Source organism: Camellia sinensis, chromosome 6 (genome assembly GCF_055761805.1).
Source record: "Camellia sinensis isolate YWXY chromosome 6, ASM5576180v1, whole genome shotgun sequence".
NCBI lineage: Eukaryota > Viridiplantae > Streptophyta > Magnoliopsida > Ericales > Theaceae > Camellia > Camellia sinensis.
Window position 1 is genome coordinate 113762429 of NC_138966.1, and position 15321 is coordinate 113777749.

General features: G+C 31.3%; 1 protein-coding gene across 3 annotated transcripts; it reads right to left on the reverse strand.

The window, feature by feature from the left end:
* Positions 1 to 643: 643 nt before the first annotated feature.
* On the reverse strand, positions 644 to 3531 carry LOC114320211 (uncharacterized). 3 transcript variants are annotated; one of them, XR_003649741.2, is made up of 3 exons: positions 1806 to 3531; positions 1468 to 1514; positions 644 to 937 (listed from the first exon to the last, which is right to left on the reverse strand). XR_003649741.2 is itself a non-coding variant. In XM_082876956.1 (3 exons), the coding sequence occupies exons 1-2, from the start codon at positions 3397 to 3399 to the stop codon at positions 1831 to 1833; spliced, it is 1467 nt and encodes a 488-aa protein (XP_082733082.1). In that variant the 5' UTR covers positions 3400 to 3531; the 3' UTR covers positions 644 to 937; positions 1806 to 1830. The 3 variants fall into 3 exon arrangements, 2 of the variants coding, with proteins under 2 accessions (XP_082733082.1, XP_028123125.2); XM_082876956.1 differs by lacking the exon at positions 1468 to 1514 and having other exon boundaries at positions 1806 to 2132; positions 2235 to 3531; XM_028267324.2 differs by lacking the exon at positions 1468 to 1514.
* Between the last annotated feature and the right edge of the window lie 11790 nt (positions 3532 to 15321).

Consider the following 15321-nt stretch of genomic DNA (forward strand, 5'->3'; position numbering starts at 1 on the left):
AGAATAGTCAAAGAACATCATGCATTTATGGGTGATGATACTTATATTATCATGAGATTTTTTCTTGTAGCTCGTGTTTTGGGCAATAATGGTCGTGTTTGGAGCATTTTATAGTAAAAGTTAAAAGTTTCAAATAAAAAGAATATTAATAAAAACATCATTTTTTTGAGATTTTTAATAATCAATTTTTGTGCTTATTTAAATTATTTTTCAATCCTGAATTGCACAAATAGTCTTAACTAGTATATTATCTTATATTGTTACATGATCATTCTCAGGATCACCTAATAATTTTCTTTAACTATGAGGAGACTCTGTCAAAATATATATATACACACACGGAGAACCATATTATTAATATAAATCTAGATTACCTATTGAATAATTTTGGGAAAATTACAATTTAATGGCTTTTTCACAAAATAATTACAAATTTATGAATAAGTGTATAACTTTAATTATTACTATTCGTAAAGTTTACCACTTATGTGAAATTATTTTTTAAAAATTACATTGAATTGTAATTTCCCCTTGAATTTTCTACTCACTCTTACCTTACACTTTTTGGTATTGATATTTATGTATTATCATATATACATTGAGTACATTTTGGAGGTGTATGATATGAAGCAATACTCATATGTGAAAGGATGAAACATTATCACTAAAAGAAATTTCTTTGAGAAATTTATTTTTATTATATTAATGACCTCTCTGCACACTTGTCAAGAGGTCAAAACATTCATACATGCATACTTGCATGGACCACTGCAATATTACAACATTATCAACATACAATCAAACACACAGGCTGTTTTTTTGGCTTATTCTACTTCTTCTTCCTCGTCCTCATCTTCTTGTTGCCTTCCTTCTCTCTCTTCTCTAATTAAAAAAGCTTTGCAAACACTGGCCTTCTTTATTTTATTCAGCTCCTTTCCTGCAAGAATATATTGCCTTTCTGTCATTTCAACTTTTGGTGTATATATATGAATGAGAAAATATGTGAAAAAAATATAAATTATTGTTGTTTTTGGAAATCAAAATTACGTGAAAAAAAAAAGAGTTCACAAAGTTACGTACTTTATATAACTATATATATATATATATATATATAGGGTTAAATATGTTATCCATCTTCAAAATATATGTTCTATTTTATTTTAATTTTTGATATTTTTCAATTAAATCCAACTTATTCAATTTGTGTTTAATGGCTCCTAGTGTCGTTTCTATCCAAATTTGGACAATAATACCCTTGTTTCTGCTATAAAATTTGGATGAAAATACTCTTTTTTTTTTTTTTCTTTTTTTTTCAACAGAAGAAAACTTTATTGGTGGCAATCAACATATATAGCATATTAAATTACATCAATAAAGAAGAAATAGTGCAAAAAGTATCAAAACATAACAACATAATCCCAACTAAATTAGCATCCGAAAAATATTCAATCATATACTAACACACACCTCAGAAGTTGGTGAAGCCACCAAAAACAACAAAACCAGCAACACAACTAACAAGCACACAGCAGGAAACAAGTCAGCAGCAGCTCCACTTCTTGGAGACCAATATACATTTAACCCATATATATATTTATCTATTTAAAAGAATACTAGCAGCTAAAAAAAATTAAAAATACCTAGGAGTCATACTATGTATATACCTATATATAACGTAACGAATCATGAAGTTCGATGTAATGTAATTGAGACTAATCAGTGTCTAATTTTGCTGATCTGTCGTGTGGTAATTGGACCATAAAAAAGGTGCTATGTACATATATTGAATTACAGGTTAAGCTTACCTTAGAACTATATCAAAGCCATTTCTTAGTAGTGGTGGGGAGGAGGAGGTGAGCTGTAGTGGTAGTGGTGGGGTGGTGGCTTGTGCACCGGAGGTGGTGGCGGTGGTGACTTATATTTGTAAACTGGAGGGGGAGGAGGAGGAGACTTGTACTTGTAGGGTGGTGGGGGAGGAGACGAGTACTTGTAGGGCTTCTTGTGTGGTGGCAGTGGTGGAGACTTGTGGATTGGCGGTAGTAAGTAGTGCACTGGTGGTGGTGGTGGAGATTTGTATTTGTACGGATGTGGTGGTGGTAAATGGTGCACTGGTGGTAATTGGTGCACTGGTGGTGGCGGTGGAGATTTGTATTTATACGGATGTGGTGGTGGTAAGTGGTGCACTGGTGGTAGCGGTGATGGTGGTGGTGGTGATTTGTACTTGTAAACTGGAGGTGGTGGTGGTGGTGGAGATTTGTATTTGTACGGATGTGGTGGTGGTAAGTGGTGCACGGGTGGTAATTGGTGCACTAGTGGTGGTGGTGGAGATTTGTATTTGTACGGATGTGGTGGTGGTAAGTGGTGCACTGGTGGTAATTGGTGCACTGGTGGTGGTGGTGGAGATTTGTATTTGTACGGATGTGGTGGTGGTAAGTGGTGCACTGGTGGTAATTGGTGCACTGGTGGTGGTGGTGGAGATTTGTATTTGTACGGATGTGGTGGTGGTAAGTGGTGCACTGGTGGTGGTGGTGGTGGAGATTTGTATTTGTACGGATGTGGTGGTGGTAAGTGGTGCACTGGTGGTAATTGGTGCACTGGTGGTGGTGGTGGAGATTTGTATTTATATGGATGTGGTGATGGTAAGTGGTGCACTGGTGGTAAATGGTGCACTGGTGGTGGTGGTGGAGATTTGTATTTGTACGGATGTGGTGGTGGTAAGTGGTGCACTGGTGGTAATTGGTGCATTGGTGGTGGCGGTGGAGATTTGTATTTGTACGGATGTGGTGGTGGTAAGTGGTGTACTGGTGGTGGCGGTGATGGTGGTGGTGGTGATTTGTACTTGTAAACTGGAGGCGGTGGTGGTGGTGGGGATTTGTACTTGTAAGGATGATGTGGCGGTGAGTAGTGTACCAGCGGTGGTGGTGGTGGTGATTTGTACTTGTAAACTGGAGGCGGCGGTGGTGGTGGGGATTTGTACTTGTAAGGATGATGTGGCGGTGAGTAGTGTACCGGTGGTGGTGGTGGTGGTGATTTGTACTTGTAAACTGGAGGCGGCGGTGGTGGTGGGGATTTGTACTTGTAAGGATGATGTGGCGGTGAGTAGTGTACCAGCGGTGGTGGTGGTGGTGATTTGTACTTGTAAACTGGAGGCGGCGGTGGAGGTGGGGATTTGTACTTGTAAGGATGATGTGGCGGTGAGTAGTGTACCGGCGGCGGCGGCGGTGGTGATTTGTAGTGATAAGGATGAGGATGTGGTGGTGGGTACTTCTTGGGAGGTGGTGGAGGAGATGAGTAATGGTAGTTAGCTGTGGTCTCTAATGGCAAGCTTAGAGACAGTAATGCCACTAGGAGACTGGTGATTAGAGAAGCCACTGAAGGCCTCATCACTTTTGTTCCCATCTTCACTTCAAAATGGGTTTTTGGTTATGAGTTCTAGTAATCATCTACACCCCTTTATATAGCTTAGGTTTTACCCTATTTAACACTTAAACCAATCGCAGTACAAATGTCATTAAAATAGTAACCATAGTGACACCACTGTTAAAGGTTGAAGGAACATAAAATATAAGATAATAATAAATAAAAGAAGACGCTATTTTCACGTTATTTTATTTTGAATGCATTTTTTTTTTTGTCATTATTATATATAGTTATATTAATACTTTTGAAATTTTAATTTTTTTAGAGAGTGTATTTTGTGTGAAAATGTATTAATGTAATTACGTATAATAAGGAGCAAAAAAATATATATATTTAAACCAAAGTAGAGTGAGAATAGCGACTTCTCAAAAAAAACAAAAAAATCACATTTTTTTAGTGGGTTTTGGATTTTATTTTATTTTATTTTACTTTTTTGGGGATGAATTTGATTTGAGGGTTATCGTTTAGAGGCTGCAAACACAACATAGGAATGAATAATAGCTTTGACTATAAGGTTATGATTATTTTATTTATTTATTTAAATTGTTTTCTTTATCTCATGTGTCATTATTCTGATTCAATGGATTTTATCGGTCATCTATTATTAATACAATATTCACACATTATGTGATTAATAAATTAATATATATAATTATGATAGTATTATTGTTTATTACTATTGTTAGAGTATCTCTAATGGCAAATGTTATAATGGTATATTGTCATTACCAAATTATGACAATAAATAATAGAAAATGGTAGAATTATAGTAGTGGTACTCCAACAGTTAATTATCATTTTGGCAGAATCAAACGTAAAAACTGGTGTGTTCAAACGATCAGTTAGACAACAGCCCACAAAAATAGCGAGCGGGTAGGAGGGATGGTTTGTTGGGTGGGAGGGAGAGGAGTTTTGTTTGATGAGTTAGCAGTTATGGCAGTTGTCAAAACTTGTGTCAAATTTGACACAAATTTTGGCATTTGCTAAATTTTGGCAGTTACTATAACAAACCATTGGAGCACATTTTTTGTCTCCAACTATCAAATTATGACAATAACAGTTCCAATGACAAACCATTAAAGATGCTTTTAACCTTTTAGCATGTAACCCTTTTTTTTTGGAACAGTTAGCATATAACTTGATACATTATAAAACAATAAAACTACCTTGTAAATATTATATATATAAATATAACTAATATTATTTGAAAATTTTAGTCATATAATTTCAAATAAAAGATTTGATGTTCAGAATTTTTTATAATATTTATAAAAAAAAAAAAGTTTGAGAATTAAAAAGTTCAAGTTGCTCAAATCATATTGAGTTTGTCTGGATAAAGTTTTCAAGAGCAATAATTTTAGGTGCCAAGAAATTTTAAAAAAATTATCACAAAAGTGGAGTAAGTATAAAGTTAACGTACGTGAATCATATGCGAGCGCGCACACACAAAATAAAATAAAATAAAAAAGTCTTGCTTGCATTTCTAAATTTTGAGTAACTTTTTCTAGATACGTAACACAATTATTTTAAGAGCAATACATCTAACCAAACTCAAGTCACAATTTTTTTAAATTAGGACCTCGTTTGTCAATTATATATTTTAGTTAAAAAATTATTATAAGTTGTCACATTATTTTTTCTATTTTTCTATACATTTTTCTGTAAAAAATCAAAAAGTTATTAAAATAATTTGCTCCCAAATGAGGCCTACAACTCCGTTTGTTTTGAGGTAAAATAAATATTTTTTTCAAAATTATTTTACTCATTTTTTATTGTTGGGTTGAACAAAAAATAACTAAATATATTTTTTAAGAAAAATATTTTTGTATCATTTTTTTTTGAAAAATTACTTACTTTTAAAAATATCGTAAGCCAATTTTTATAAAGTTGACTCTCACTCATTATTTTTTCAACACAATTAGTTTTTTCAAATAAATATCATAAACTATACATTTTAGTCAAAAAATTAAAAAGTTACTAGTATAAGTTATCACATCACTCCCTCTATTTTTTTGCACATTTTTTCATAAATAGTCAAAAAAATACTATTTTAATGAGGCCTAACTCATTATAAAGTTATAAATAATACTTTATTGAATCAAAAATTTTCTTTTAAGTAATAAAATATTTTTATTTTAAGTGTCAAACAAAAATAAAAACATTTTTTTGTGTAAAATTAATTTATAAGAAAAATATTTTTTTTATATAAAATATTTTATATCAAAACAAACGAAATTAAAAAATAATAATAACAAAAATTTGAGCGACGACGTAGACCCTTCACAAAAACGTACCAAAATTCAACCCTTCAAAACAAAAAAAAAAACTCTTCTTTATTTATAACTTTGTTGTACTACCTTTGTACTCTTGGTTAACAAATTAAAATCAAAAGATAAAATCAGCTCAAATGATATGACATTTTTTATATTGTTGAAATCATAATCATATAATTATAATAATTAATTTAATTTAATTTTTTTATATAAATAATCTATATAAAAAAATAAGCAAATTACTAAAGTAGAGCTCATGATGGCACACAAGGGCGGATTGGATTGAATTGAATTGGATGCTCGAATTCTTTTGAATGCACTTTTCCTCTTATGATTATATTTAGGCAAATGATTTTCAAACACAATTTTTTGAAAAATCATCTATAATAGTATAACATTATCATTTTTTAAGTTATAAGATATTTTTATTTAAAATAAAAAGATCACAAACAATTATTTTTATTATCAGTAAAAAAAAAATTATTGATGAAAAGCATAGTGCAAAGTACAAATATAACAATATCAATAACGAATGACAAGTGTAAAAAATATCATAGTGAGCAAAATCATTCAAACTATATCAATATCAAATTACATATTTAATCATTTACTAACACAACACTAAATTGGTAAGTGACTAACGGTGAGACAAATCACAAAAAAAATACAAACACCCAACTAACAGTCCAAGAACAGTGAAAGCAGCCAAACAACAGACCAAAACAGTCCCCAGCCCTGCCCTAGGAGCAAGGATCATCTCCTTTAACGGTTTAAATTATCAAAATTGAACTTAAAAGTAAGTCCAATGATCCACCAAGTAAGGAGTCAAGGAGAGGATCCGTGCTCCACCCCTACAGTCAAAGGGTTAACCATCAAACTAACCTAGCAGCTGGACTAAAAACCAAAATGGGACCGTGAATCAAATGTTGGAAAATTTATTAAGGTAGTGGTGAATTGAAAAAAACTCTAATGAAATGGTGCAATCTACTATTTGAATAAAAGGGTGCAATATTTTCATAATGTCTTTTTATTTTAAAAGAAGGGTCGGTCTCTTATTTGTATCTTTTCTGTTCAAACTAAACAAATACCAATAAACCTATATAAAAGCAGCCCCCATTACAATTTTAATTCCAAATTCCATAAGTTCAAGCATTCTTCTTGTATTTTTTATCTGTGTGAATCTGAATTTTGTGAGTGCAAAAAATCAAAGAGTGTGCACTCTTCATTTGTGATGATTGTTGTATTATGGAGACAGGATGTCCATTGTCCTCAAGCACCATTGGAGAGGACAAAATTCTGTCTTAAAAACACAATATTCAAACACTGGCCTCAATCACAAACTTATTCATAAACCATCTACAAAAATATTATAAAATTTAATTTTATTATTTTCTTTATTTATTTTATTTACTTTAATTAATTATTACCGAAAATTTTTCCAACACCAAACACCAAATCATTAAACTTCCATCAAGCATAGAACCGGAGGCATATTCTGAAGCTTCAGAAACGAAAACCCACTAAGCCAGATAATCCCCACTAGCAGTAATCCTCAATAGCAGGCGGCTTCACTCACTCTCTCTCTCTCTCTCTCTCTCTCTCTCTCTCTCTCTCTCTCTCTTCTTTTTTTTATTCTTTTAAAAATAATTTATAAATAGAAAAATTTATAATAATAATAGATTAAGTATGATAGTTTTATAAAGATAATTATGGGTGTGAAAATGAAGACACCACAAAAAAATCACATAATTTTATGTTGCTAGTAGTGAAGTTTGGTGTTGCCCTTTGTTTTGTTGTTTGGTTCATTGGTGGTGTGGTTCCTCATTAATTTTGTGTTGGGTTAATGTATGATTGAACTCATTTTTCAGTATTAATTTAATTGGGATTGATTTTATGTTGCTAGCAGTATGATAGTTTTTTTTTTATTTATTAATGTTGTCTTTTGTCTTGTACTTCTGATTTGTACCAATAAAATTTCTTTTACTAAGAAAAAAAAATCACATAATTTTATATAATTTTATACAACCTACCCAAAAAAGTTATGTCGGCGATGAAGAATGTAAAGTGGTTGGATAGCACTTAGTCAAAAAAATTAACAATAATAATAATTTTGTGAATTCAGAAATACTACGTGTATAAAAAACAAAAAAATTACATAAAAGTGCATATATAAAAATTAATCTGTAGCCCTTGGGCTAAATATATATATATATATATATATATATATATATATAAAGTGCATATATATATATATATATAATTTTTTCAATTTTTTTCGTAACATTTGATCTGTACATCGAGAAGTCATAGAAGCGCACACCTCATGTCTCCTAGCAATGGTAGATAAGACTGTAAAATGAACCAAATTATTGAAGATCGACTTGTGTTCTACTCATTAAAAATTAATTTGAGATCGATTAGATATATATATAAGCAAGTTGAATTTAAAATTTTTTAAGGTTTTAAACAATCTTAAATAACTTATTACTCACAAATTCGATTCAGTCATATAAAAAAAAAATTAAACTATCAAACTCGACATTCAGTCGCCACAATTAAAACTCATTACACATTATAAACAAACAGCATTGATACATCTCAAAACTAATTAAATTTGGGAGAAAAAATATGAAGGGAAAAAAAAAGGATTTACGCCTTACAATAAAATAAACTCTAAATTTTTTATTTCTTTTCAATTTAAATTATTAAACTATTTTCATTGAGTAAAATTAATAAATTTTTTTTGAATATTTTGGTCATTAAATTCATTAAAAATAGTATTTTATACCTACAAAGAGTAATGACTAAAATATATTTTTTTCATCGATTTTATTTAACAAAAATATACGAATAATTTAGATTTAAAACAAATTAAACTATTCAGATTTAAATTGATAAAAATAAAAAATAAAAAATTATTTTATTGTAAGACTAAAATCTTGAATTTTTTTTTTCTTCTAATTATCCCTTAAAAATTTTAGTTAAATTTAAACAACTGGGCCAATTTAGTGGCGGCATATAAAGCATTGTCCATGGAGATGAGCTAAGGGAATAAAGCAAGCATTGTCCATGAAGATACTTTGGAGGTGGGTCCTTTTTGCATGAGACATCACGTGGCATTGATCAGCTAGGCAATCACTAAGCCTCCGTTTGAGTGGATTGATTTTTTAGTTTTTGGCTATTTTAGTCTGGTTTAAGAAAGGTTTTTTGATTTTTTTGACTTTTTTTATGAGAGAGGATTGTAATGATTATGGGTTGAATTTGATGTTTTGTTTTTTGTGACTAAAATAGCTTATTTTATTTTTTGTGGCTATTTTAACCAAAAAAAACCTGACTTTTTTCTTCCCAAACGGAGCCTAAAAGCCTTGTTGGGAGGATACAATTTTAACCAAAATGCCAAAAAAAAAAAAAAAAATCATTAAAATAATTAAAAGGCCAAAAATATTTTAAGTCCTAAAAAAAAATAAAAATTCATTTCCATCCACTCTATTTTTTTTTTCCGTAAAAAGTTTTAAAAAAAAATTCCAAACATATTATTTTTTTATCTCATATTTTAAATAAAAAGTGAAAAAAATTATAAAAAAGTCACTTAACAAACGAGCCTTAAGCAATGAATTCAAAAAGTCAATAAATCATTAAAATAATAAAAAGTTTTAAAAAAAATAATTCATAAAAAAATGTCAAAGATTTTATTTTGTACTTATTTTGTATAAAACTAAAAAAATTCTTAAATATATTAATTTTTTATCTCATATTTAATTAAAAAAAATTTAAAAAAATGGTGGGGGAGAGAGAGAGAGTGAGAAGTAAAACAAAAGCGGCATTACACCATCATTTAAGTATTTTTTGCACCAATTTTTCTCTGGATTTCTCACGCGTTTTCTAGAGAAAATTTGAAAAGTAAAAGAGTGTACAAAATTTTCCCCACATTGAGCTGGTATGTTCACTGAACTATTTTTTTACTCTAGACGACAAGAACAGTGTGTTTAGAATCTTTAAAACTTTGATGATAAAGCAAAGCAAAAGTAAGAAATAAAAAACTAAGGAAATTGAAAAAAGCTAAAAAGCAATTGTTGAATTCAAAAAATGGTTATGTTAAAGTGGGGACGAACTTGAAAAATAATATAAATTTTTTTTTTAAATTACACGTTTGGGTACGTCGGTGAGAGCCTCCAATTGTCAAAGCATAAAAATTAGAGTTCAAGTTTGAATGCAATATCCTTAAAAATAAGAAGAAAAGAAAACAAAAGGAATAAGTTTGAAAACAAACCATTGTAGGTATTGTATTTGGTTCATCTATAAGGATTTACTCTCCACACCAAATACATCATTGAATGGGCATTTTTGTCCTTTCACGTTTTTTAAGTATGTCAAACACATTAAGGGTGGAAGTTCTATTTATACATTATGAATCCTCTTACATACCATTTAACTATTAAATTTATATGACAATAATATCTTCAAGTAAAATGACTATTAAAGATAATATAGGTGTATATATACTCATTGAAAACACAAATCTCTCTTTACACACATTATTTGTACACTATGGCATTGTTTGGAATAAATCTCTCTTCCAATACTGTTCATCTTCACCATTATAATCTAATACACTACACTTATCATCTTTGTCATTATAATCTTCAACATTATTTTTCCAAATTCAAAACATTATTACTTTCGAAAATTTAAGGTTTTAAGAGCATTGAAATCAATTAATTTTGAAGATTTGCACATCATGAATAACGCTTAGCCTCCGTTTGAGAAGTGTGTTGACTTTTTGGCTTTTTTTAACTATTTTAGCCTGGGCTAAAAAGCTTAATTTGGGAATGATTTTTTGACTTTTTGGCTTTTTTGACTTTTTTTGTGAGAGAAGAGTGTAATAATTATGGGTTGGATGTGATGTTTTTTTGTTGTGGTTAAAATAACCTATTTTGTCTTTTGTGGCTAAAATAGTCACAAACCAACTTGCCAAACGGACCCTTAGATTGTCGATTTGGAACAATACAAAAATGAAAATGTCAGTTTATTTTTTTATTTATCTCGTTCGTATAGAAAACAGTGTGTTCGTGCGCCACGTATTCAGACAATTAGAGACATTTATAAAATGTTCAATTATTTATATTTCAACAAAATTATTTTGTTTAAATTCTTAAGGTTGATCAAATATTAAATGTTCATACATAAAAAGTTGAACATTTTGGTTGTAGTATGTACCATTTTATTAGCTTAAGGTTAGAAAGAGAAAATTATGATGTGAACTGAGATATTTTCATAATCTAAAAATTATTATGTATGTGTACTAAGTAATAGTGTATATTGAAAGAATCGATGGTGTGAAAATAGAATTACTCATTCGGCGAGTTTCTATTTCCATACATCACATTATCTGAATTTACGCTTAATTTCTGAACAAAATTTATAGCCAAACCAATTAATTTTGTTTAGGAGTTGATTTTATGAATGTGTGTATTAAAGCATCGTTTGACATTGGCTAATATAGCCAATTTTTTTGTATTGGGACTTTTTTAGCCAGACTTTTTCAGCCTCGTTTGGTTTGAATTTTTTGGCTTTTTAACTTTTTTAAAAGAAAAATGTAATGATTATGGATTGGATGTAATATTTTGTCTTATTAGCTTTTTTTTTAGCCCCCAAAATGATAGCCAAACCAGGATTGAGAAAAAATGATGCTGAAACTCTATTTTCACAAAAGTTGAAAAAAAAAATTAATAAAATAGTGTAGCAATATCATTTTTTAAGAGACCTTTGATAAGATTAAAACTTATCTCACAATTTTGTACTTGATTTTTAGTACAATTTTTTAGTATATCATCACTCTATTTTACTATCACCCACAATGGGTAATGCTATGCTCAAAATGTGTGTATTCTTGTTATGTATTTTTATGGTACATTTATGTATTTTTATGATAAATATTACATATATTTTTAATTGAATTATAACGGTTTGTGATTTAAAAATAAAGTTACACAAATATTACTACAAAATGCATAACTTTATTTCTGAACCACAAATTATCGTAACTCTAAAAGAAAAAATACATAACATTTATTGTAAAAATGCACAATATATATCACAAAAAAAACGTAACAAGAATATATGTAATACATGCCTTTTGGGGATGTATACCATAAAAATATAACATATTTTATAGGATTTATATATATATAATCTTTAGGACTAAGGATTAGAATGATCTTTTGGATAGCTGAGCTTCTATTTACACACACCCATTCTCCTCTTTACACATCTTTTTCAATAAATAATTGGTTCGGAAGTAGATTTCCGAAAATAAGCAATTGGTTCGGAAGTAGCTTTCCGAAAATAAACAATTGGTTCGGAAGTAGACTTCCGAATTTTTATTATTTTTTCGACAATCAACTTCCGAATGGGTTTATTTGATGTCTATAATAGTAATTTCACCTGAAAAAAAAATTTATAATAAAAATAATTTTTATGAAGTGTGTGCAAAGAGGGGAAGGTGGATGTGTAAATAGAAGCTCCCCTGAAAGTTGAGGGTTCAGTAATCATTTCACCTTTGAATTCTCAAAGCTAACCTTATTACTCTGCAGTCACTATAATAAAACAGCAACGAGACCCCCTTTGTGGAGGACTCCCACAATCCCTTTTATGATTCACACCATTCATGATGTGGACCCCATACATACATGAATGGGCCACATACATCACGAATGGTGTAGATCAGTAAGAGGGTTGTGGGGGTCCTCCACAAAGGGGGTCTGACTCATTTTTTATAATAAAAAGCACTCTAGGAAATCCTGACATAATTTGTAGAGCTGTGAAAGATGGGGATTCAATGTTGAAGTATGAGTTTTTAAAAATATAAAAAAAAAAAAATAAAGAATTACAAACAAGTGATGTGTCAGAAATTTTTTTTTTTTATAAATATTAAAAATTAAAATCATATACTTTTCACTATTATGTAATAATTTTTCAAAACTCCTTCTCAATCAATGGCGAAGCTATGAAGGGACTGGGGGCACATGCCCTCTTTTGCAAATTTATTTATTTTATTTTTTTTACATATAAGGAAAATAATTAACTAATGAAAAATTTATATAGAAACAATATTTAGAATGATTTCTTAATGACATTTTTCAAATTACAAAAATAATGATGGTTATTTTGCTTGAAAATGAAAAAATTACAACAAATCACATTATTAAAAAAATTTAGTGCAATAGTAATATCAAATCATCACTTACATGTAAACATAGTTAACCCTACTAAGAAAATGAGAAATTATTGAATTGTTAATTATATTTAACAAGAGTGATTGACATTCCATGCGCTATTTTACTATTGATTAATAATATCATATATTGATGATAGGAAAATGATCCGTAGCTTGAATACTTGGGCTTGAAAACTGGCTCGAAACCCAAAACGACGTTTTGGGTTTCTTCTTCTTTTTTTTAAAATTCTTTTCCTTCCCTTGCTTTTCAATAACAGACAGAGGCGAGAGAGAGAGGAGAGAGAGAAGAGAGAAGAGAAGAGGAAGAAAAGATGGAGAGAAGGAGGAGGAAGAAAAGAAGATGGGTGATGGCGGTGATCGCCGATCGCCCACTTTCAGACTCTTTTTCTCTACTTTTTTTTTCTGGTAGATCTGGATATGAAAATGAAAAGAAAAATAAAAATTGTTGGCTGATGATGATGTGTTGATGATGATGATGATGATGATGATGATGATGATGTTGATGAAGATGTTGTTGCTGATGATGATGTGTTGATGAAGATGTTGATTTTTTTTTTTTCCTGGATCTGAAGATGAATGGCTGTTTTTGTTTTTTTGTTTTTTTTTATTGAAGGAACGATTGCAAAAAATGGGGCTTCTTGGATGTGTGTGTTGCATTGTGGGATCAGTGGTGATTGTTATCCATGCACCTCAAGAACAAACCCCAAATTCTGTACAAGAAATCTGGACTTTTGCAACTCAACCAAGTTTTGGGTTTAAACTATTTTTGGGTTTGCAACTCAAGCAGCTGCAGTGTCAATAGTCTTAGCTTTGATTCTGTATTTTTGAACCACGCTGTGAGCAGACGCTGCTCCCTCGCTTCTTTTCTTCTTCTTCTTCTTCATCTTCATCTTCAAAAAAACGAGAATGAAAAAAAAAAAAAAAAAAAATTCTCCAAAACGACGTCGTTTTGGATTCGAGCTCGACAATTTCGAGCTACGTAGCAGTTCCGTTGATGATAATGTGGTATCACTATTATTTATATATTATTATATAATCTATTATAAGACATACAAGACTCTTTTGCATTGCTTATAATACACTAGATACAAGTAACACCATGTGCATACTGAATATCGTACTATATGATTGTGGAGCGGAGCTCCGCACTCGATTAGACTGTCCAGGAATTGAGGCCCTGCAACAAGGAGCACTGTCAGAGCTGCTCGGCCGAGGTTAGCCAGATGACCCCTCCGGTGTGAGAATGAGTGATTGGAGAATAAGTAAGGTGCTCTCTAAGTGTAGAGAGTTAAGTTTTAGTGAGTAGAGTTTAGCTTAAATCAATTACCTTCAATGTGAAATTAGTGTAGTATATATTTATGACTCCTTGCTTGTCACCCAAGATGGTTTTTTGGAGCTCTTGTGCTGTCAAGTTTCCCTTTAGCATTGCCCAAGGTAGGGGACCATCTAATAGTTGTCATGGGGTGCATATGCTCATTGTAGTGATGTTGATAACAAACCACATTCCTCTTATTAACTGTTTCCGTGATTCTAGGTGTAGGGGACTGTAGACACCCCATTTTTGACCGTCCTCAAGACTTGGATGTCGTCGTTTGAACACTCGATGATCATCCATGCTCGTGTTCGTTTTGAGTTCCCGAAGGTCTCGGCTGCGCGCCTTGCCTTAGGATCTCTCAACTTGTCTGTTTTGTGCTTGATTGTAGACCAAGGACTTGTGGTTTTGCTTCTGAGGGAAGAGGGTGGCTTGTTGGTCATCCCTACAACCCATCGGCCAAGGCATGGTGCCATCGGCCTTGTTTTCTTGCCATCAGCCAAAAGTGGTAGCCGATCGGCACTCTTTTTGGTCGATCGGCACTCCTTTTGGTCGATCGGCCATATTTTTGAGTCGAGACCTTTCCATCTGCTTTTTGCAGATATTTTCTGCCAACTGTGACAGCTGGTGGGCACAATTCTCATCCTCCATACACGTGTATGGAGAGATTTGTTTCAAGACTCAAGCTTGTTAAACAAGCTTGAGAATTGAAATTCTATAAGAAGGGAGCCTCCCCTCCCTTTCTAGTGGTTCAGAAAATTGAGATACAAAGTTCTATATCTCTCTCTCTATATTTTACCTCTCTCTTGTTTGGCCTTTGTTTGTGCCCAAAAGTATAGATTCTGCACACTATTGCACACAAACACCTACTAGAACACCATCCTTTGGTGGCTGAGGTCCTTAGGAGTTGGTTTTGAAGTTCTTGGACTGGTTTTGATCAGAGAGAAGTGCTGGAGTTGTGTTCTTGAAGGTGTTCTTCAAGGGTGAGTAAACTACCTTTTAATCCCCCATTTTGGCTTAAGCTTTTAGACCTACTTGCATATTGTTTTAAGTTTAGATCTAAACTACAAAAAGTTCTG